General features: G+C 55.6%; 1 protein-coding gene across 4 annotated transcripts in view; it reads left to right on the plus strand.

Moving 5' to 3' along the window:
• DENND3 (DENN domain containing 3) overlaps window positions 1–22,129 on the plus strand; it is a 63,436-nt gene that overhangs the window by 28,000 nt on the left and 13,307 nt on the right. For all 4 annotated transcript variants that reach the window (XM_044781109.2, XM_070481690.1, XM_070481691.1 and 1 more), the window contains 8 exons: window positions 756–859; window positions 1,389–1,588; window positions 6,576–7,097; window positions 12,266–12,525; window positions 13,641–13,811; window positions 14,895–15,024; window positions 18,280–18,387; window positions 21,562–21,701. In XM_044781109.2, the coding sequence (XP_044637044.2) occupies window positions 756–859; window positions 1,389–1,588; window positions 6,576–7,097; window positions 12,266–12,525; window positions 13,641–13,811; window positions 14,895–15,024; window positions 18,280–18,387; window positions 21,562–21,701 (1,635 nt within the window). The remainder of the gene's footprint in view (window positions 1–755; window positions 860–1,388; window positions 1,589–6,575; window positions 7,098–12,265; window positions 12,526–13,640; window positions 13,812–14,894; window positions 15,025–18,279; window positions 18,388–21,561; window positions 21,702–22,129) is intronic.

The raw sequence follows: 22,129 nt of genomic DNA on the forward strand, positions 1-22,129 counted from the left end.
CCCAGGAGCTCCCCGCAGCCCACCAACCCCCCAGGGACTCCCATCTCGGTGCCCCTCTCTGTAGAAGGGGCCTCCCACCTACCCTCTGTGGCCAGTCCCTTCCTTCGTGTTTCTGCGAGCCTTTTGCACATGAGGTTCCAGCCCCCTCTTTGAGCCCGGGCCCCCGGAGGGGCTGTGGCCACTTGGCTCCCTCTCCTCGCCTGGGGTGTGCACGGCCTCATCCTCTCCAGGCCGCTCGCCCATGGGCCCACGGTCAGCAGAGCAGGGGTCATGGGGACAACGAGCCAGCTGTTGGAGGGTCACGTTCTATACTGAGAGCCGGCAGCCGTGGTGGCGGGAGCCGAGCACAGGCCGGGACCGCAGGGGGAGGGCAGACGGCGCTGGCCGGGAGGTACGGGGCTGGGGCGGGGCCGCGGGGCTGGGACCCCAGAACCAGTGCCAAACTCGGAGGCTGGGGCTGTCGCTGCCGTGGGGGCGAGGTGGTTTGGGTGTTTGAGCTCTGAGATTTTCCAATGCGAAGAGTGGCCCGTTCTCAGGCTGGCTGGCGAGGAACTGAGGGCCAGCCTTATAGTAGGTTATGGTGAACTGGGGAAGCCACCTGTGTTAGGAACTCGCACCCAGAGGAGCTGGGTGTGGTGAGAGGCCTTGGGGGCTTGGGGAAGGGAGCCTCAGGCGGCTGCCGCGGGCGCCCTGGACCCTCGAGAAGAGAGGAGCGCAGGCGCGTGACAGTGACCTGCATTCACGGCCTCTTTCAGGTTCTGGAGACCTACATGTTTCATTCTTTCCTCAAAGCGCGGCTCAGCAGGAGGCTGGACGCCTTTGCTCAGATGGACCTTAGCACGCAGTCGGAAGAAGACAGGTACCCTCGTCAGCGCGTCCTGGGTGCTCGGCTCTGGGGGGATCCAGGTGCTCACGTAGCATGGTTTGTCTGGACGGACAAACGATAAATTCAGTCGGAAAAGCCTCGGTTAGAAATGCGTGATGACTGGGTAACCGGCTCCCCTCCGTGGTCTGTGTCTTTCTGTCTCGGGGATTCTCTGACCGTGCCTGACACTCACACCTTCCCTGCATCTGCCCTCCGGGTCTGCGCTCGGGCTGCCCTCTTCCCGTCTTCCTTCTCTCTTTCCCACTCTCACCTGTCCCCAAGCCTGCTTTCCACCTCTGCTGAGATGCTTTTCCTGAAATCCTCAAACATTCCTTTCCTTGAGGTCTCTTTGGGGGCACGGTCTGTCCTCCAGCCTTTAGTTCAACATGCGGGGAGATTCAGACAGCTGCCTCCCGCTCTGTTTTCCACCGGTGGGTGAGAATATCAGAGAAATGCTTAGTTGAGGCTTATTCTTAATCAATATTGTGTCTATACGGTAAAGCGTTGCTTTTTTCTACCCCAGAATTAATGGGATGCTTCTAAGTCCCAGAAGACCGACAATTGAGAAAATGGCCTCGCGCAAAGCCTCGGCCTCGCATGCCACTCACCGGCGCATGGTGGTCAGCATGCCCAACCTGCAGGACATCGCGCCTCCCGAGCTGCCGCCACGCAACTCGTCGCTGCGGAAAGTGGACACTGGGGATTGCAGAAGCAGCAGCACAGGTGACAAGCCACTCCCCTCTGTGGCGCTGTCTCAGTCACTCAACCTGACATTGCAAGTCATGGAAAGAAACCGCAGCTTGTTCCAGAAGGGAGTGTGTTTGGGGCTTTTTAGCAGTTTAATTATTTGAAATATTTTTAGAATATTCTTTTTTGCAAACTGGTCGTTATAAAAATTCTTTCTCGTCTGTGTTTTCCACCACCCAGTCTTGCTGCTAAAGATGACAGCTGCACGCAGGTCTGGTGTCTTTCGCATGCATACATGCATGCGTGTGTGTGCGTGTGTGTGTGAGTATACATGCGTGTGTGCGTGTGTGTGTGAGTATACATGCGTGTGTGTGCATGTGTGTGAGTATACATGCGTGTGTGTGCGTGTGTGTGAGTATACATGCGTGTGTGTGTGCGTGTGTGTGTGAGTATACATGCGTGTGTGTGTGTGCGTGTGTGTGTGAGTATACATGCGTGTGTGTGTGCGTGTGTGTGAGTATACATGCGTGTGTGTGTGTGCGTGTGTGTGTGAGTATACATGCGTGTGTGTGTGCGTGTGTGTGTGAGTATACATGCGTGTGTGTGCGTGTGTGTGAGTATACATGCGTGTGTGTGTGCGTGTGTGTGTGAGTATACATGCGTGTGTGCGCGTGTGTGTGAGTATACATGCGTGTGTGTGCGTGTGTGTGAGTATACATGCGTGTGTGTGTGCGTGTGTGTGTGAGTATACATGCGTGTGTGTGCGTGTGTGTGCATGTGTGTGAGTATACATGCGTGTGTGTGCATGTGTGTGAGTATACATGCGTGTGTGCGTGTGTGTGTGAGTATACATGCGTGTGTGTGCATGTGTGAGTATACATGCGTGTGTGTGTGAGTATACATGCGTGTGTGTGCGTGTGTGTGAGTATACATGCGTGTGTGTGCGTGTGTGTGAGTATACATGCGTGTGTGCGTGTGTGTGTGAGTATACATGCGTGTGTGTGCATGTGTGAGTATACATGCGTGTGTGTGCGTGTGTGTGAGTATACATGCGTGTGTGTGCATGTGTGTGAGTATACATGCGTGTGTGTGCGTGTGTGTGAGTATACATGCGTGTGTGTGCGTGTGTGTGAGTATACATGCGTGTGTGTGCGTGTGTGTGCATGTGTGAGTATACATGCGTGTGTGTGCGTGTGTGTGAGTATACATGCGTGTGTGTGTGTGCGTGTGTGTGTGAGTATACATGCGTGTGTGTGTGAGTATACATGCGTGTGTGTGCGTGTGTGTGAGTATACATGCGTGTGTGTGCGTGTGTGTGAGTATACATGCGTGTGTGTGTGTGCGTGTGTGTGTGAGTATACATGCGTGTGTGTGTGCGTGTGTGTGAGTATACATGCGTGTGTGTGTGTGCGTGTGTGTGTGAGTATACATGCGTGTGTGTGTGCGTGTGTGTGAGTATACATGCGTGTGTGTGTGTGCGTGTGTGTGTGAGTATACATGCGTGTGTGTGTGCGTGTGTGTGTGAGTATACATGCGTGTGTGTGTGCGTGTGTGTGAGTATACATGCGTGTGTGTGTGTGCGTGTGTGTGTGAGTATACATGCGTGTGTGTGTGCGTGTGTGTGTGAGTATACATGCGTGTGTGCGTGTGTGTGTGAGTATACATGCGTGTGTGTGCGTGTGTGTGAGTATACATGCGTGTGTGTGTGCGTGTGTGTGTGAGTATACATGCGTGTGTGTGCGTGTGTGTGAGTATACATGCGTGTGTGTGCGTGTGTGTGCATGTGTGAGTATACATGCGTGTGTGTGCGTGTGTGTGAGTATACATGCGTGTGTGTGTGTGCGTGTGTGTGTGAGTATACATGCGTGTGTGTGTGAGTATACATGCGTGTGTGTGCGTGTGTGAGTATACATGCGTGTGTGTGCGTGTGTGTGAGTATACATGCGTGTGTGTGTGTGCGTGTGTGTGTGAGTATACATGCGTGTGTGTGCGTGTGTGTGAGTATACATGCGTGTGTGTGCGTGTGTGTGAGTATACATGCGTGTGTGTGCGTGTGTGTGCATGTGTGTGAGTATACATGCGTGTGTGTGTGTGCGTGTGTGTGTGAGTATACATGCGTGTGTGTGTGCGTGTGTGTGTGAGTATACATGCGTGTGTGTGTGCGTGTGTGTGAGTATACATGCGTGTGTGTGCGTGTGTGTGAGTATACATGCGTGTGTGTGTGCGTGTGTGTGTGAGTATACATGCGTGTGTGTGCGTGTGTGTGAGTATACATGCGTGTGTGTGCGTGTGTGTGCATGTGTGAGTATACATGCGTGTGTGTGCGTGTGTGTGAGTATACATGCGTGTGTGTGTGAGTATACATGCGTGTGTGTGCGTGTGTGTGAGTATACATGCGTGTGTGTGTGAGTATACATGCGTGTGTGTGCGTGTGTGTGAGTATACATGCGTGTGTGTGCGTGTGTGTGAGTATACATGCGTGTGTGTGCGTGTGCGTGTGCATGCGTGTGTGTGCGTGTGTGTGAGTATACATGCGTGTGTGTGCGTGTGTGTGAGTATACATGCGTGTGTGTGCGTGTGTGTGCGTGTGTGTGTGTGCGTGTGTGTGAGTATACATGCGTGTGTGTGTGCGTGTGTGTGTGAGTATACATGCGTGTGTGTGTGAGTATACATGCGTGTGTGCGTGTGTGTGTGAGTATACATGCGTGTGTGTGCATGTGTGTGAGTATACATGCGTGTGTGTGCGTGTGTGTGAGTATACATGCGTGTGTGTGTGTGCGTGTGTGTGCGTATACATGCGTGTGTGTGCGTGTGTGTGCATGTGTGAGTATACATGCGTGTGTGTGCGTGTGTGTGAGTATACATGCGTGTGTGTGTGTGCGTGTGTGTGAGTATACATGCGTGTGTGTGCATGTGTGAGTATACATGTGTGTGTGTGCGCGTGTGTGTGAGTATACATGCGTGTGTGCGCGTGTGTGTGCGTGTGTGTGTGAGTATACATGCGTGTGTGTGTGTGCGTGTGTGTGCGTGTGTGTGCGTGTGTGTGCGTGTGTGTGAGTATACATGCGTGTGTGTGTGAGTATACATGCGTGTGTGTGTGAGTATACATGCGTGTGTGTGCGTGTGTGTGTGAGTATACATGCGTGTGTGTGAGTATACATGCGTGTGTGTGTGCGTGTGTGTGTGAGTATACATGCGTGTGTGTGCGTGTGTGTGTGCGTGTGTGTGTGAGTATACATGCGTGTGTGTGTGAGTATACATGCGTGTGTGTGTGCGAGTATACATGCGTGTGTGTGCGTGTGTGCATGCGTGTGTGTGCGTGTGTGTGAGAGTATACATGCATGTGTGTGAGTGCATGCGTGTGCATGTGTGTGTGAGTATACATGTGTGCATGCGTGTGCATGCGTGCGTGTGCATGTGTGTGCGTGTGTGTGTGAGTATACATAAGACGTGTGTCTACACGCGTCCGTGTTTACTGGGAGACATGACTGTTAGGCCCCAGTGAGTGCCAAGCCGTTTCTAGATCCTGGGGGTGCAGGGAAGCCAGCACCCCGCCATGGAGCCGATGTGGCCGAGGCGAAGGCAGGTGATAAACAGATAAACACCAGGGCATTCAGTGTCCTACACGAAGGAAGTGGGGTCAGGGACAGTGAAGGGCGGGGCTCTGAGTGCGGAAGTGACATTTTGGCAGAGATGCGAGTGAAGGGAGAGGCCGAGCCACGTGGCCCTGGAGGAGGCGTGCTCCAGCAGAGGGAGGGCAAGAGCCCCGCATAGCGCTGTGCCGCAGCGGCCGCGTTTCTGAAGCACATTGGTGGGCACAGCTCTCAGTGTTGGCTGGGAGTTTCCCCGGCATGTAAATTGTGTAAACCCCGTCTGCACGTGTGTGAGCCCATCTTGTTGCCGTGTAAGCTGCAGCCGAGCATGTGACTGTGACGTCGGTCATTTATAATCAGGGCCCCTCTCCGTGCAGTTGCAGGATGGAATTGCACTCTGTCCATAGTGGACAGGAAAAACTGTGGGGAGGCCAGGCGCCGTGAGCCACACGGGCCCCCTGGTGGCCGCTGACTCAGTCTAAGGCACTGGGGACCAATTGGTGCCTCCTGATGAACGCAGGAGAGCTGGAGGCTCAGTGAGGAGCACACTGCTGACACCAGGAGGGGCCCTGAGTTTACATGAAAAGAGCATAACGACAGAGCAAACATCTGGAGGCAATGGCCGGCCGGGTCTGAGTCCCTGCACAGCTGCTGCCTGGCTGTGTGACCCTGGGCAGGCCACTTTACCTCTCTGGGCCTGCCCTTCCTCTTCTGTAAACCCAGTGCCACCTTTCACTCCTCGCCATGGGAACGTGTTCTGCTCTCTGCCCTCTGAGCCTTCGCCTGCCAGCCCGCTGTGTGCCCAGGCTGCTCCCTCCTCCAGGCTCATGGCTGAGACCCCCCCTCCCTGGGCAAGCTGCCTCCCTGCTGGGCTGGCCTGCCGTGCTCCCTGGAGCTCCCGGGAGAGGAGGAGCCCTGGCCGACCCGGGAGGCCCTTTGGTGCTGTTTGTTGGAGGAGCTGGTGTGAGGCCCTCCTGGTTCGGGTTTGGCACTCAGTGTCTGTCCCTGGGGCTAGTGGGAGCCTCAGTCTCCCCATCTGTAAGATGGGAGGCGAGATGGTGCCCATTTCACAGCTTGGCTGGTGAGGTGAATGGAACAGTTCTTTCCAGGGCTCAGCCCTGCCCGGCGGGTACATCTTGCTTCGGTGGTTAGTGTAATCCTCCAGCAGACTCCCCACCAGGGGATCCAGTCTAACATTAGTAGTTATAGCAAATAAAATAACTCAGTATTCCCCTGGTGCCGTGGAGGCACAGCGAGGGCCCCTTGTTCAGCATGGGGGCTCCTGGAACTTTCTGGAAGAGGCATGCAGGGTCTTGCTTTGAGTTGCACGGAAGGCCCGGAAATGTGGGCCTGGACGAAATGGGATGGGAACACGTGTGCATTTTTAAGGTCTGCGCTAATTATCTGCTTATTTTCCTTTCACTCTTCAGTTCTGAATGTGAGCCCTATGACGACATACACGTTCAAGCTGCCGGAAATCCACTTCCCCCTGGTGGGCCAGTGCGTCCAGGCCTATTACTGCGACTGCGTCAGCCTGCTGAGTAAAGCCATGAGCTTCCTGGCTCCCGAGAGCTCCGTGCTCCTGGCCCGCTACTTCTACCTCCGCGGGCTGGTTCACCTGATGCAAGGACAGCTGCTGGGCGCCCTCCTGGACTTCCAGAGTCTGTACAAAACCGACGTGCGGATCTTTCCTGCCGACCTTGTTAAGAGGACAGTGGACTCCATGTCGGCCCCCGAGCGCGCCCAGGCCGAGCAGACCCCTGAGCTGAGGAGGCTCATCAGCGAGGTCATGGACAAGGCCGGGGAGGCCCCCAAGGCGGACGACCGCGTCAAGAACTTCGAGCTGCCCAAGAAGCACATGCAGCTGGACGATTTCGTGAAGCGGGTTCAGGAATCGGGCATCGTGAAGGACATTGGCACCATCCACCGGCTCTTTGAGGCATTGACCATAGGTAAGAACACGGATGCCCAGATCGTACGGTTTAAGTTCTTGAGGAGTCAGCGGCGGCTCGGTACGAGCCCTGTGGCGCGAGGGCTTTGCCACCACTCTGGGCACTTCAGGCATGGGAGGCCCGGCCGAGGCTCAGGACAGCTGTCCTCCCCCTGCGATGTCCGAAAGTGCAGCCGCTGCCCAGGCCGCTCTCCTGACCCCAGAAGGCTCCAGGGAAGCTGGATGGGAGACCGGGAAGCCGCTGCAGCTCTCTCCTGTCCCTCGGGATCTGCTCGTCGTGTGACGATCCCTTCTCAAATGCAGGACCATGCGTCCGCAGAGTACTCTGGCCACACCTAGTGGCACAGACAGACGCCAGGCCCACATTTCGGGAATGCTGCGTTCCCTCACATTCTGTCTTGTCGGTTTAGACTCATTCCCGCCCCTCCTTCCTCAAAGGGACCGCTCCCCCCAACTCGAGCCTTCCCTTCTGGCCACGTTTATATGCATTTACTGCCAATGGATGTGTCCAAAAGCGGGGCCTGGGGGTTGTCTGTTTTTAAACTGCGCGTGAACTGTGTCCTGTTGTGGGTGTTGGTCTGCACTATTTTGCTCACGCTTTGTTGTCAGGATGGACCTGTGTTGGCACGCAGCTCTCCTTCTTTACTCACTTTGCTGCCCACAGCGCTGGGCCGTGAGCATCTCTGTGCACCACAGGCGGGGGGCCCGTGCATCTGCCTTTTTGAATGTGACACGGCGTTGCGCTGCCTGTTTCTGTGGGTGCCCGTGCATAGGGTTCTTGAGGATTTGCGCCGAGAAGCTTATTTTTGGGTGCAAGTGCCGTTGTCCTCGCTGCTGGCTGCCCGCGGCCCCGGGTACACCCCCGCCAGCAGCCTGAGGGTGCTTGGGGTGATGAGTGTGACATGACGCTGCCCCGTTGTTCACAGGACGTCAGTGCTTATGCTCGTGGGCCATTCTGGCTTCTCCCTCTGAGCTGCCTTTTCAGGCTTTGCCATGTTTGTGTTGGGGTATTTCCTTTCCCATCTGACGTGCAGGAGCTGTCACGTCCCCTGGAAGGGTCGTCCCTTGCTGATGACACACGGCGGCATCTCTCCCTGGTTACTGCACGGAGACCACAGAACGTGGCTTCCCTTTGGTTTCTCGTCCGTGGCCTCTTCGGGCAGACTCGGCAGCGTGTGGCAGCGTCTCCACGTGCACGTGCTGTCCGTCTTCCTCCAGGCAGAGGTGGTGGATCATTTGTTCACGGGTCCCAGTTAGTCGGCATGACCAAGGTGCCAGCCGGTCTGGCACTCACTGGTCACCTCCACCTGCCGTGCTTTGGAAAGGCTGGAAAGGAACCACACCGCCTTGGCCAAGCAGGACATGGTGGAGCTCGTCTCACTGGGCATCTGTGGGGCCATCAGCGCCACGCAGGAGACACCCTTGGGGCGGGACAGCGTGGGAGGATGGGCCGTGTCCCAGGGAGTCTGAGGTCCTCACGAGACATCTGAGTAACAGTGCTGGGGGCTGCCGGGAAGTGGGAGCGGGCTTGTTGTTGTCATGTAACAGGACGTCCAGAGCACGCTGGGCTCCTCGACGTCACGGTGACCAGGCCCCACAGTCACCTTTGCTCCCTTCCATGGCCTGTTGTTTCCCAGTCACAGATGGCTGGTGGCCCTGGGCGTCTGTTTTCCTGGCAGAAAGAAGAGGCTCTGTTCCCCCGGCTCTCACCTCTCCTTGGCCAGGAACGTGTCCCACGGCGCCGGCTGCGGGGAGCCTGGGATGCGTGGTTTTATGGCGGGACATATGGGCCCCGTCCAGCAGTCCCAGACTTACGCTAGAAGAGTCATGGAGAGGACATCCTGGGAGGGCATCAGCAGACTTGACCACGATGATAGTGCCATCGACGGCCCTGGGTCACTTTGGCTCTGTAATTGCAAACGGGTCAGCTAATGGGCGTGTGAGCCAGCGTGACGCAGCGGCAGGCGCAGGTTTTGGCCTCACGGCTGTGTGTTAAAGAGCAGCATGAAGCCACAGCTGAATGTCGCCCTCTTGGAAGGACGTAGTGCAAGGATTCACTGAGTTTACTCAATGAGTTACCGTACAGTTTCATCACTACACAGTTTAACAGTCACACATTTCAAAGTCCAGTATTCATGGTGCAGGCCTGTGTGTCTGCAGGGCAGCTGCTGCCAAGCTGGCTCCAGGGAGGGAGGCTGCCGTGAGCACGGCCGTGCGGGAGGCGGGCCCCCGTGACGCTGCCTCCTCCCGCACATGAGCTGGGGGATTGTGTTGGAGGCGTGGTGACAGGGTACAGGTGGGAACAGTTGGCGTTTTTGTGCAGAATTGGAGACACATGAAGAGTGGGTGTTCCGTCCACTGGGAAGTGTGCAATGGCTGTGGATGTGCACATGTGCACAATGGCTACAGGTGTGCACAGTGGCAGTTGCTGTGCGTGGCAGCTGTGTGCGTGGAGTTCACAGATGTGCACAGTGGCTGCAGGTGTGCACGGCAGCCTTGGGTGTGCGCCGCCTGGTCCTGTTGCAGCCCTGGTGGGTGTGGTGTCCACAGGCCCACCGGAGCCATGAGGGCTGCTCCTGCCGCAGGCCACCCTGGTCTCTCTGCCCGGCCCTTGTCGGGGCCTTCTGGAGCCCACGAGCCCGCCTCACATCTGAGGCCGCAGCCACGTCTGTCTGAGAGGAAGCTGTCTCGGGTTCTGGTGACACGTGCTCTGCTCTGCGTAACCCTATAACTCTGCAGGGGCCCGGACAGCAGGCGGCTTTGTCCTGAGTGACGGGGGGACAGGCCACTTGGCCCAGGCTCCGCCCCAGGAGTCCTCCCACTCCAGCTTTCATTAATTAATGACTTTGCTTCTCTCTCTTTCTCGTTTCGCCTCTTGCTTCCCATTTCTTGGGCTTTTCCTTGCTCGCATATTTAGACTAAACGTCTTCTTACGTGAGGTCCAGCGGAAATAGCAAAGGCTCCGGAGTAAAGCACAGCCGCTCAGGACCGCCGGCACGTGTGGACCCAGGAGCCCGGTTGGAGGCAGCTGCACTGAGCAGCGTTTCTAGAACACAACAGGGCTCCGTGAACCATGTTGTGGGGTCAGGGGCATGACCTGCATGCACTCTGGTGGCCCGCTGCCCAGCGCAGGGGACGTGGGGTCCCGTCCACTGGGGCACATGCCAGCATACTCATGCTTCGTCTTCTTCAGTGACTTATTTTTAAAAATGTAGACAGGGACGCATAGACACCCACCGCTGTGTGTTTCTTCTCTGTTTGGACCCAGTGACTTTAAAACGTGGAACAGATATGTAAGTAGTACACAACCACGGTCAGCTGTCAGAAATAAAGAGAGCGACAGCGACAACACTGACTCAAACCCTGGCTGGCGCCTGCACGTTGTAGTGGCGACGAAGCCCCTGCCTTTCTGGTTCAAGTCTTAATTCCGACACGCTCAGCCGTTCTTCCCACGGAGAAGCGAATGTCCCAGCCTTGGCCTTGGCCAGGACCGCCTCCTGTCCTGCCCCGTCGCAGCGCCCTCCCGCTCGCTGGCCGCCCGCGGATGGCGGCCCTGACTGCTCAGCTGAGCCAGGCTCAGTTGTGGCCGCGATTGCAAATTCCCCGGGGAACTGTCACCCTCGACACAGTGTTATGGAACCAGGGCAGGGACGTGGCCACACCGGGGCTTTCAGGACATCCTTTGGTCATTCCACATCCGGCCTCCAGCCGGGCTGGGGATGGGGAGGACACGGTTCCTGCCGTCCCAAGCAGGGCGCCAGCAGGGCAGGCAGACGCGAACTCGCAGAGTAGGATGGCATTGGGGTGAGGCCGTCTGCCTGACCTCAGGGCCCAGCTGCGCACTTACCCACCTGCCAGCTAGGGCTTGCCTCCCCGTGCCTCAGTTTCCCTGATAATGGTGCCTGCCTTGTGAGGTGGTTGGGAGCATTAAGTGGGACGCTGTGTAGAGCGGTGTATAGGAGGTGTCATTCAACGTGATAAGGGAAGTGCATGTGCAGCTCGGTGGCCGTGTGGCCGGGAAGACTGCCTTGTTAGAGAACGGGGCACGTGAGGTGTTTTCTCTGGGTCTTGCAGAATGGGTAGGAGTTTTCTGGCCCAAATACTCTGGACCAGCGTGTGCAGAGGCATGCAACAGCACGGCCTGTTTCAGAACCTCCTTGGTATGATTGGAACGTCGGGGCGTGAGGGGCGGGGGGCCTGATCCTGGAGGAATTTGGGGCCTGGTGTGGATGAGGAGCCCTGGAGTGTTTGAACGAGAGAGCAGGAGCTCCTGCTTGCATCTTAGAAAAGTCATTCTGGGCGCCGAGAGATGCAGGCTGGGAGTGGGGGCAGCTCTGCAGGCAGGGCCATTGGGACGCGACGGGGCCGCTGTGTGACAGAGGGTAGGAGAGGAGTAGCCGGATCTGGGCACGGATGGGAGGGAGAAGGGAGTGGAGGCGAGCACAGATACAGGGACACGTTGGGAGTTACTCTGGGCGGGGCTTCTTAGCAGCAGGCTGGGGTGGGCCCATCTCCACCTGCGGGTGAGGAGGCAGGGGCGTCCACAGCTTGCCTGCAGTCGTGCTGCTGCATGGTAGCGAACCTGGGCTTCCGACTTGGGTCTCTCTGACTTCAGGGCCCACGAATATTGGATGTTTGGAAAGGTTACCGCATCAGTTAAGATCATCTTGGTTACACATAATAAAAGTAATTTATTTGCTCACAGAACCAAACAATATAGAGATAGATCTTGCCAGCGTCAGGCAAGGCTTGATCCAGTGGCCTAGGTGTGTCACCAGGGATCTGGTCTCTTCAGCTTCACCCAAGGACTAGCTCCCCTCGTGGCCCCAGGATGGCTGCCAGCAGTTGTAGTGGTGGCACAGGTCTTTGCCACCATATGAAGAGTGTCCTTGTCCCAGTGTCCCCAGCTGGTGTCCTTAGAGTTGCTGTGACTGCCTGGCTCAAGTCACACGGTGATCCCCATCCCGGGGTCAGGGGCTAGAGAGGGCGGACGGGCTGGGCCTGGATGCAGTGCCCTCTGTGGGCACCTGCGCTGCCTGGGGAGGGAGGGGTGGTTTGGTCCAGGCAGACTTAAGCACTGGCGCCACCTGCCGCCTCGCTCGGGTAATGCGCTCTTTACGCGTGCTGTGTGAGGCTGTAAGAAATCTCTCTTTTCTTTATAAAACCAAGGGCACCAGAAACAGATCGACCCAGAAACGTTCAGGGATTTCTACACCTGCTGGAAGGAGACGGAAGCGGAGGCCCAGGAGGTCGTTCTGCCGCCGTCCGTGATGGAACACCTGGATAAAAACGAGTGTGTCTATAAGCTGTCGAGCTCCGTCAAGACCAACCGCGGCGTGGGCAAGATCGCCATGACGCAGAAGCGCCTGTTCCTCCTGACCGAAGGCAGGCCGGGCTACGTGGAGATTTCCACCTTCCGAAACATAGAGGTAAGACGCGCTGGGGCGCGCCCTGCTCCGGACCCCTCCCGCTGTGCCGTGGACCTGCCGGAGACCCGGCCTGCCTCAGTTTGCTCATCTGCAGAGCGGGAATAATCAGGGCGCCTTCCCAATGGGCTTGCTGGGAGGGTTGAATAGACAGACTCAGTGCGCAACGTGCCCAGAGCAGGAAGCGCTTGTCTGTAGCTGATGTCCTGACCCGACTGACGTGTGTCTGGGAGAGGAAGCGGAAGCGAGGCGGGCACGCGCCTTGGCTGACCTTCTAATTAGAGAAAAATGTGAGAAGCACAGGAATGAATTCATCCGCAAGGCGTTTGTGAAGAAACTGCCGCGTGGCAGCCGCTGGGCGCTGGTGTCCCCCACATCTCCCGAGCAGGTTCCCAGCAGCCTGCTGGTTTATCCTATGGCAACTCAAGATGCCTGTTCTGTCTTCAAGGGAGTCCTTCTCCCCACGGAGGAAATCTGAAGGGAGATCGTGGCTCATCTGAGGCCTTACATCTATTTTCCCAAATTTGTACGAGGCATGGGAGGGGCGTTCACTCGGCCACTGACTGTTCAGAGATGGGAAAGGCGGTAAACCCGTGGTGAACGCGGGACCAGAGGACCCCACCTGGCGCTGCTTTCCCTCAGTTTCCCCCACACCTGCTTTGACAGACGTCCTCCTAGGACTCCGAAGAGAGGGAAATAGTTAAGGAGGTGAAAGATGAGCTGCCTTGAAACGTGGCGACCGCATCCATTTGGGTGGGAGAGTGGCTGTGCTGCTCACGGCGCAGACCCACCGTCCACCAGGAGCCATGCTGAGCTCTCAGACCCCAGCTCGTGACCCTCCACTCCAGCTGGGGACTCCCCCAACCCCAGCTCTGGGCCCAGCCCCAGGGCTCTGTCCGGGCTCTCCAGGGCGCCCCTCGCCCTGCTGGACTGCCTGCACGTCGGGACGTCAGCCAAGCTCCCCGGCAGGTCCCCTGGACGTGTGCAGAGGAGGACAGCAGTGGTCACAGCCCGCTGCCCCTCGCTTTCAGACCTGCCATCGCCGCCTCTCTCATCAATCCCAGTGTCCCTCGCGATGTCATTCTACTTACCTTCCTTCTCTTTTTCTGCCTCTTTAGGAAGTCAGAAGTACCACAGTAGCTTTTCTGGTGCTGAGAATACCCACATTAAAAATTAAAATGGTGTCTAAGAAAGAAGTCTTTGAAGCTAATCTTAAGACGGAGTGTGACCTGTGGCACCTGATGGTGAAGGAGATGTGGGCTGGGAAGAAGCTGGCCGATGACCACAAGGTCTGGAAAGCACTGTCCCTTTATCCTGATTTGAGGCTCGCCTCGTCCTGCCCGTGTCTCTGTGATGATGCTCGGCCTGTAGAGCTCGGGGGCTCGGGCTTGGTCCTATGGGCAGGATAAGGTGAATTACACGGGGGCTTGTCAGAAGGCGCTGAAGATGCTGTGGTTTGTGTGACCCAGCAGGAGGCCTCGTGGCGTTTGGGGACGCCGTGGTGAGCAAACCCAGCGGCCGGCAGAGCGGTGTGGATAGACCGCGGGGCCGGCCACTCTGTGTTCCCCTCGTCCCCCCTCCCCACCCACCGTGGAGCGAGGCAGCAGACAGAGGCCCTATGGGGGAAGAGAGTTCTGTGTCTGAATGGCAAGACAGGAAAACATAACAGGATGGGCAAAGGGTGTGAACAGGGAGCTCTCACACGGGCCCAGTTCAGAGGGTAGAAAGCGGTGCACAGCCGCGGATCACGAGAGGCACCGGGAGGGCGGCAGCCGCCACAGGGGCGCCTGTCAGGAAGGACACTGTGTCCAGTGGCGGGAGAGCTGCCGTGCGTGACGGGGCGTTCCCAGTCACTGGGGGAGCTCGAGGCCACAGACGTGAGCGGGTGTTTCTGTTTGGCGTGGGAAGAGGGCGTAGGTCCCTTCTAAGGTTCCAGTATTCCATGCCTTTTGGGCCTGCCCTCTGGTTTTATGTCCACTGGGTTATTTAGCACAAACCAGCCCAGTCAGACTAAAGCCCGTGGGCCTGGGGACCGTCCGCGAGGCAGGTGTTGACACACACATCTACGTGGGCCCATTCGTTCGCGTAGTCTGGCTGCTTTCGAGCGGCCGCAGCAGAGCTGAGCAGTCGGGACACAGATTGTATATTCACTGCCTGGCCCTTCATAGAAAATGTTGACCGACCCTGGTATAAACAATCAATATTTGCCTTAACTAAGAGAAAAATAATTACATGACATCAAATCCAAATTTAAACTCTTCCTGTTACTTTGAAAAAACACGCACCTTTAAAAGAATTGTTTTATGTAATGTAACAGAGTCTTAGCCTGAAGGATTTCGGTGACTGTTGAAACGAATGTGTTTCTCCCGCAGGACCCCCAGTACGTCCAGCAGGCGCTGACCCACGTCTTACTGATGGACGCCGTCGTGGGCACGCTGCAGTCGCCCGGCGCCATTTATGCTGCCTCCAAATTGTCGTACTTTGATAAGATGAAGAACGAAAGTAAGTCAAGCCCGTGTTTGACAGAGCTTCGGTGTCTTGAACTCGTTTTGAGTGATTTTCGTCCGGTTGACATTTGTTTTATGAGTTAGAACCCATCCCACATTTCTCAAATTTTTTTTTTATACTTTTAAATTTGTTTTTGCAAATCATACATTGTTCTGCATCTTTCCTTTTCTTACTGAACAGTATACCTTGGAGCTCTCTGCTTATCAGGTCACATTGAGGTACCTCCTAACCTGGGTACTTTTTACTGGACGGTATTTGTTATGATTCCTAGTTGCCAACAACAGAATTTCCACTGGCCGCTTGAAGCCGAATAGAAATTTGTGGGAGGCTGTTGAGTGGCTCCTGGCACCCCCAGCAGGCGGGCACTCACGCACTGGGAGTGGCAGGAACCTCTGTGCACAGTCGGCCTTGTTGACTGGTGGGTTTCACCCCTGCCTGAGCGAGTGGAGGCCCCCAGATGTCCATATCTTTTTCATTTTCCTTGATTTGGTCAGTTTCCCCAACAGGGTCTCGTGTCTGTATATTTAAATCCGGCTCTCACATTCTGGAAGCCATACAGAGGTAGATGGTAGGCTCAGTTTTTGAGGGGAAGATTTTTCAAGTCTAGGAAATAGCAAATGGGTAAGAATAACTTTATGCCTCATTTTAGCTACTTCTATTTTGTTTCAGCTTTTAAGTAATCTCCTAAAGCCACCTGCCTTTTGATTTACATAAAGAAGTGGAGAATACGGAGGACCCCTTACCCGTGTTAACCTCACTTCCCACCACGATGGGGTGATCGTTAATTCCTGGTCACAGGGGAGCACAGTAGGGATGTTGTGAAATGCCATCTGCTTCTGTGTGCACGCACCGTCTTTAACAGCTTTGCTGAGATGTAACTCTCATGCCGTACCAGTTAAGGTGTGGGTTTAGCGTATTCAGGGCCGTGCCGCCGTCAGCACAGTGGGTTTTAGAACAATTTTCATCACCCCAAAAAGAAGCCGGCTCCGCTCAGCAGCCTCCCCAGCCCCCAGGCGCCCTCCGGTCTGCCTTGTGTCTCTCACGGATTTTCCTGCTCTGGGCGTTTCCTGGATAGACTCACACGTGTGTCCTCTGTGCCCGGCTTCCGTGTAGCGTGACGCTCAGGTTTGTCGTGGGGCAGGTTTCGGTTCCTCCTCCCTTCAGGGACGGGTGCGGTTCTGCGTGAGGAACGAGCAGTTTGCTTGTCCGCCCACCTGCTGTGAACGCGGCCTGTTCCCTCTTTCTGGCTGTTACGCACAGTGCCGCTGTGGACGTCCACGGACAAGTGTTTGTGTGGATGTGTTTTCATCGCAATGGGGTATAGAGCCCGGAGACTGGTTTGTAAAATGTTGTCCCAGGAGTAGGAAAAACAAACCTCAATTACGCGTTTATTCACCTCCATGCATTTTACTCTTTGCCATGTCTGTCACTAACTGTGAGATCCCTGATGCTTCCTGGTCCCAGAATCCCTCCCTCCGTGCCCCAGAATCCTTCTCTCCGTGCCCCAGAATCCTTCTCTCCGTGTCCCAGAATCCTTCTCTCCATGCCCCAGAATCCCTCTCTCCGTGCCCCAGAATCCCTCTCTCCGTGCCCCAGAATCCCTCTCTCCATGCCCCAGAAAGAATTCTCTCTGTGCCCGAGAATCCCTCTCTCCATGCCCCAGAATCCCTCCCTCCGTGCCCCAGAATCCTTCTCTCCATCCCCCAGAATCCCTCCCTCCCGTGTCCCACAATCCCTCTGTGCTCCAAAATCCCTCTCTCTGTGCCCCAGAATCCCTCTCTCCATGCCCCAGGATCCTTCTCTTCGTGCCCCAGAATCCCTCCTTCCCGTGCCCCAGAATCCCTCTCTCCATGCCCCAGAATTCTCTCTGTGTCCCAGAATTCTCTCTGTGTCCCAGAATCCCTCTCTCCATGCCCCAGAATCCCTCCCTCCGTGCCCCAGAATCCCTCTCTCCGTGCCCCACTTCTCTTCATGCCCCAGAATCCCTCCCTCCCGTGTCCCACAATCCCTCTGTGCTCCAAAATCCCTCTCTCTGTGCCCCAGAATCCTTCCCTCTGTGCCCCAGAATCCCTCCCTCCGTGCCCCAGGATCCTTCTCTTCGTGCCCCAGAATCCCTCCTTCCCGTGCCCCAGAATCCCTCCCTCCGTGCCCCAGGATCCTTCTCTTCGTGCCCCAGAATCCCTCCTTCCTGTGTCCCACAATCCCTCTCTCCATGGCCCAGAATCCCTCTCTCCCACTGCAGTCAGGATGCTCCAGTTGCCACAATAGCTGCCGGAGTGCCTTGGAGGAGTTCCTGTCCACAGTCCTGGGACCGGACATTGATGGCTGGTTTTCTTCCCTTGCTTAGGGACGAAATCAAATAAACACTACACTTGAGCTGTTTATATCACTCCAAGCTCATGCCTAATCTTTGTCAAGAGTTTGTAGCGAAGCCTTCAGTCCTCTGTAAACAGCGTACACGGTCGCCGCGGTAGCACCCAACAAACGACAGCTCACTTAACTGTCGTCCACCTGGTTCCCTACGGCAAAGGGGACTTGTCTAAGCTCAGCGTCCCTGACCCCTTGCTCCATATCAAGAATCATTTTCCTGTGTGTAAAACTCAGGGAGTAAAGGCACATCATCCTGGGCTTGAGTTAACAGCTTATGGCCAACTCACGACGGAAGGTCAAAACTTAAACTTTCCAAAGTTTTGTGCTCCATTCCTGGACGGGGGGGCATTTGGGAATGCGGGGAGATTTTGTAGTTGTGTGTGCACTGGGGGGTGCTCCGCATCTGCGGGGCGAGCCCAGGGATGCTGCTAAACACCCTGCAGTGCACAGGCCGGCCCCACGGCAGCCACAACTGCAGCCCAAGATGTGCATGGCGCCAAGGTTGAGAAGCTGTTCGTGGGAAGCTTTCCCCATGGGAAGGTTTGAAGGCTCCTCTTTGCGAGGTGATACGTAATGGTGGGGTGTGGAGAGCGGTCAGGTGATAGCGCTTGCCAGCTGAGAAGAGAGCCGTGTTGGAACAGAAGGCGGTGTGAGACATGGATGAATGCCACCCTCGCCAGCCATTTACACGATGCCAGCAAGAGCAAGGACGCCGGACACGCGTGGCTCCACTTTACTGTCTGGTTCAGACAGAGCTTCATTTTCACAAATTATGAAGTTTTACCCCAAACTACCCTTCTAAAGAAAGCAGAGTGCGTGAGGCTGTTGGGAACGTGGTCCAGCTAGTCCGGTAGACTGATGCTGGTGTCTGCCTTTCAGTGCCCATGGCGGTTCCAAAGACGACCGCGGAAACGCTCAAGCACAAGATCAACCCCTCGGCGGGAGAGATCTTCCCGCAGGCCGTCGACGTCCTGTTGTACACTCCAGGTGAGGAAGCCTCTCCTGCGTGTTGCTGCGGCCTTTGCAGCGGTCTGGTAGGTGTGCGTCGGTGTTCAGGGGCAGCCCTGCGGCGGAGGCGTGATCTGGGAGGCTGGGGACCAGGTGCTTTTCTACTTTTGGAGGCAAAACCCTGAGCGATGAAGTCAAAGTGTTGTGGCTGCTCCATAAGCGTGAGCTTGTGAAGGCCAGAGCCGGGGGAGCCCACGAGAGGTTGAGGTGGGGGAGACGCTTCACGTGAGTCCCGCTCCGCAGCCGCCATCCCATCCCCTCGTGCAGCAGTTCACGGTCTGCACAGCGTGTGTGCTCGCCTTCTTTCCCTGGTGGTCATCTACTCGGACCCTGTTGTCACTGGGATAAAGGGCCTGCCTCTCAGGTTCTCGTCTTAGCAGCCGTGGACGTGTGACCTCGGCCGATCTCATGTCTTACCAGATGGTCCTTTTTCGTTGGGGCGGGTGTCCAGTCTTCCCCCTGTGCAGAGGTTTCCTGGTTCCCCACAGGCTGCAGTAGGATGGTGAGAGGAGAGGGGAATTGGTGCTGCCACGGGTCTAAGTGTAAGCGGAGAGGGCCGTTGGGTTACAGGTTTAAAACCGTCAAAAACACATCTGTTGAATTCTCACTGGTGAAGGATTGCAGCGGGAGGGTTTCTCCGAGGGTTTGTAGTGTTGGAAAACGGAGGAACTTAGTTCTAGGCAGAAAAGCACCTTGAAACCCAGTCGCTTTGTTTTCAGCTCGTCCATGTCTGAATAATGAGCCGTAAGCGTCACCGCTGGGCTCCTGGTGTCTCCTTTGCGCTTCGTGGTGAGTGACTTCATGGAGCTAACGGTTCGCAACCGTGGAGCTTACGTTTCAGACGGGCAGGTCGAGGCCTGTGGCAAAGCAATTCCCCAGCAGGAGAGGAGAGTTTTCTCTTCACTGAGCGTCCGGAAGAGCCAGTAAAGCAAGAGATGGCATGTGAGAGAGAATAGAGCGCAGTCAGGCCTTGTCCTCTGGAGGCCCACCTGACTGATCCACTCAGGGCTCTGTGGACTTCGCCAGACACCACAGATAAGACAGTGTTCATCATGGCATCTGAATCAAGGAGTTTTTAAGTTTTTTTATTTTATTTTTTGAGGAAGATTAGCCCTGAGCTAACATCTGCTGTCAATCCTCCTCTTTTTGCTGAGGAAGACAGGCCCTGAGCTAACATCTGTGCCCATCTTCCTCTACTTTACACGTGGGACGTCTACCACAGCATGGCGTGCCAAGCGGTACCATGTGTGTACCCGGGATCTGAACCAGCAACCGCAGGCTGCTGAAGCGGAACATGCGCACCTAACCACTGCCCCAACAGGCCATCCCCTAAATGAGTATTTTTAGATCGAAGTTAGTGTCCCTTAAATTAAAACTGGCTCGAGGGGCTGGCCCCGTGGCCGAGTGGTTAAGTTCACGCGCTCCGCTTCAGCGGCCCGGGGTTTCACCAGTCCTGATCCTAGCCGTGGACTTAGCACTGCTCGTCAGGCCACGCTGAGGTGGTGTCTCACATGCCACAACTAGAAGGACCTACAACTAGAATATACAACTATGAACTGGGGGGCTTAGAGGAGAAGAAGAAAGGAGAAAAAAAAAAAAAAGAAGATTGGCAACATGTTAGCTCAGATGCCAATCTTTAAGGAAAAAAAAAACTAAACTGGCTCAACTCTGGGCTTCCCGTCGTGCTGGGCTAGGTCATTCAGACCAGCCAGCCCTCTGAGAACATCTAGAAGGGCCAGGCAAACTATAAGAAACGACCATGAAGAACAGTGGGGCCCCTTTTCCTGTGGAGTGGCTGCTGATTCTGGAAGTAGTGACTGGAGCTGAGAGCTGAGCAGAGCTTTGGCTCGTCCTGCGGGGTCAGAGGGGCAAAAGCTGGAGTCAGGCCCGTCGAGGAGGGGAGTACGGTCCTCCCACTAGCTCTGGGCCGGGACTCCGGGCTTACCCGGGAGTGAAGGAACTAGCTCGCAGACCCTGGAGCCCCGCTTCCAGCAGCTCAGTCTCCCGAGGCCTGAGAGTGTGTCTCAGAGGGGCGAGATCCCCCCCAGGGGGCCAGTGGACCAATGGAACGGACGCCCCAGAGAGACTGACAGTTACTCCTCCTCAATTTATGACAAAGGTGGTGTTACAGAGCAGGGGGTGGGGGAAGGACGTAAACAGTGTTGGGACATTGTGCATCTGTATGGAAAAGATGAAACCCGACCAACTGCACCTTAGATCACCACTCTGTCAGTTCCAAGGGGGCCGAAATCTAGATGTGAAGGGCAACAAGCAAACAAATAAAGAAAGCCCACAAACTTCTAGAAGATAATATAGGAGAATATGTTCATGACCTTAGGGTAAGGAAAGAAATTATATACAAAAAATACTAGGCATAGGGGAAAAGGTTGATGAATTTGACCACATTAAGGAGTTTAGAAAGACACTTTTGAGAGAGTGAAAATGGTAGTCCCGGCCTAGGACAGAATATTTGCGACACAACAGAACCCACAGGGGCTCATGTCAAGGATATAAACAGAATGACTACAAATCAAGGAGAATAAGATAATTCAAAAATGGACGGGACATCAGTGCTTCACAACACAGCATGTCCACGTGGCTGATTAAAGCCGTCAGCCTCATTTGCAATTAGGGAACCTCAAATAAACCACAAAACCCAAAATCTTTATACCATTTGAGTGACCAAAGTGAAAAAGACTGCCAGCATCCATGCTGACGAGGATGTGGAGCAGGAGGAAGCCCGCCACGCTCCCGGCGGGAGGGGACCTTGTCAGGACACAGCGGGTCCTGCCCAGGCTCTCCAGCGACCCCCCTCCCCTTTCTGTCCTGCTGCCACCTGCCCCTGCTCCTTCTGTTTCCTCCACCTGAAACTCTGTCTCTGATGAATTCCCACGCGTCCTCCAGGTCCTGGCTCAGGGAAGCCACCCCAGCCGTGTGCCCTCCTGATTCTGTCTGCCTGGCTCTCTTGTCGGAGACAGCTCGCTCACAGACTCTAAGCAGCGGTTCCGGTCGTGCTCACCTTTGTATCCTGGGCACCTAGCGTGGCACCAGGCGCTTGGCGGGTGCCCAGCAGTACCTGAGTAGTGGCGTGAATCACCTGCTGATGCATCAAAGGGGTTTCCTTTAAGTGCTTTTGGGTTGCTTCCTTTTTAGGGCATCTTGATCCAGCAGAAAAAGTTGAAGATGCTCGCCCCAAACTATGGTGCGCTCTGAACGAAGGCAAGGTGACCGTATTCGATGCCTCCTCTTGGACGATCTACCAGCACTGCTTTAAAGTGGGCACTTCTAAACTGGTGAGTAAGGCAAGCAGCAGGAAATGCGGATGCCTGTGACTGTGATTCTGAAAAACGAATGTGTCAGCCAGGACCCCGCAGTAGGACACACGTTATTCCACAGCATCACTCAATTCTTTTTTTTTTTTTTTAATATTTTTTTTTCTGCTTTTTCTCCCCAAATCCCCTCAGTACGTAGTTGCACATCTTAGCTGTGGTCCTTCTAGTTGTGTCATGTGGGACGCAGCCTCAGCATGGCCTGATGAGCGGTGCCATGTCCGCGCCCAGGATCCGAACCGGTAAAACCCTGGGCTGCCAAAGCGGAGCGCGAGAACTTAACCATTTGGCCACGGGGCCGGCCCCTTAAATGCTCTGATTTAAATGAGCAGGTAATGACTGGAACCACAGCCCGCTCGGAAATCTAAAAGTGAGTTTCCCCATAATGTAAA

This window comes from Equus asinus, chromosome 12, assembly GCF_041296235.1.
Source record: "Equus asinus isolate D_3611 breed Donkey chromosome 12, EquAss-T2T_v2, whole genome shotgun sequence".
Taxonomy (NCBI): domain Eukaryota; kingdom Metazoa; phylum Chordata; class Mammalia; order Perissodactyla; family Equidae; genus Equus; species Equus asinus.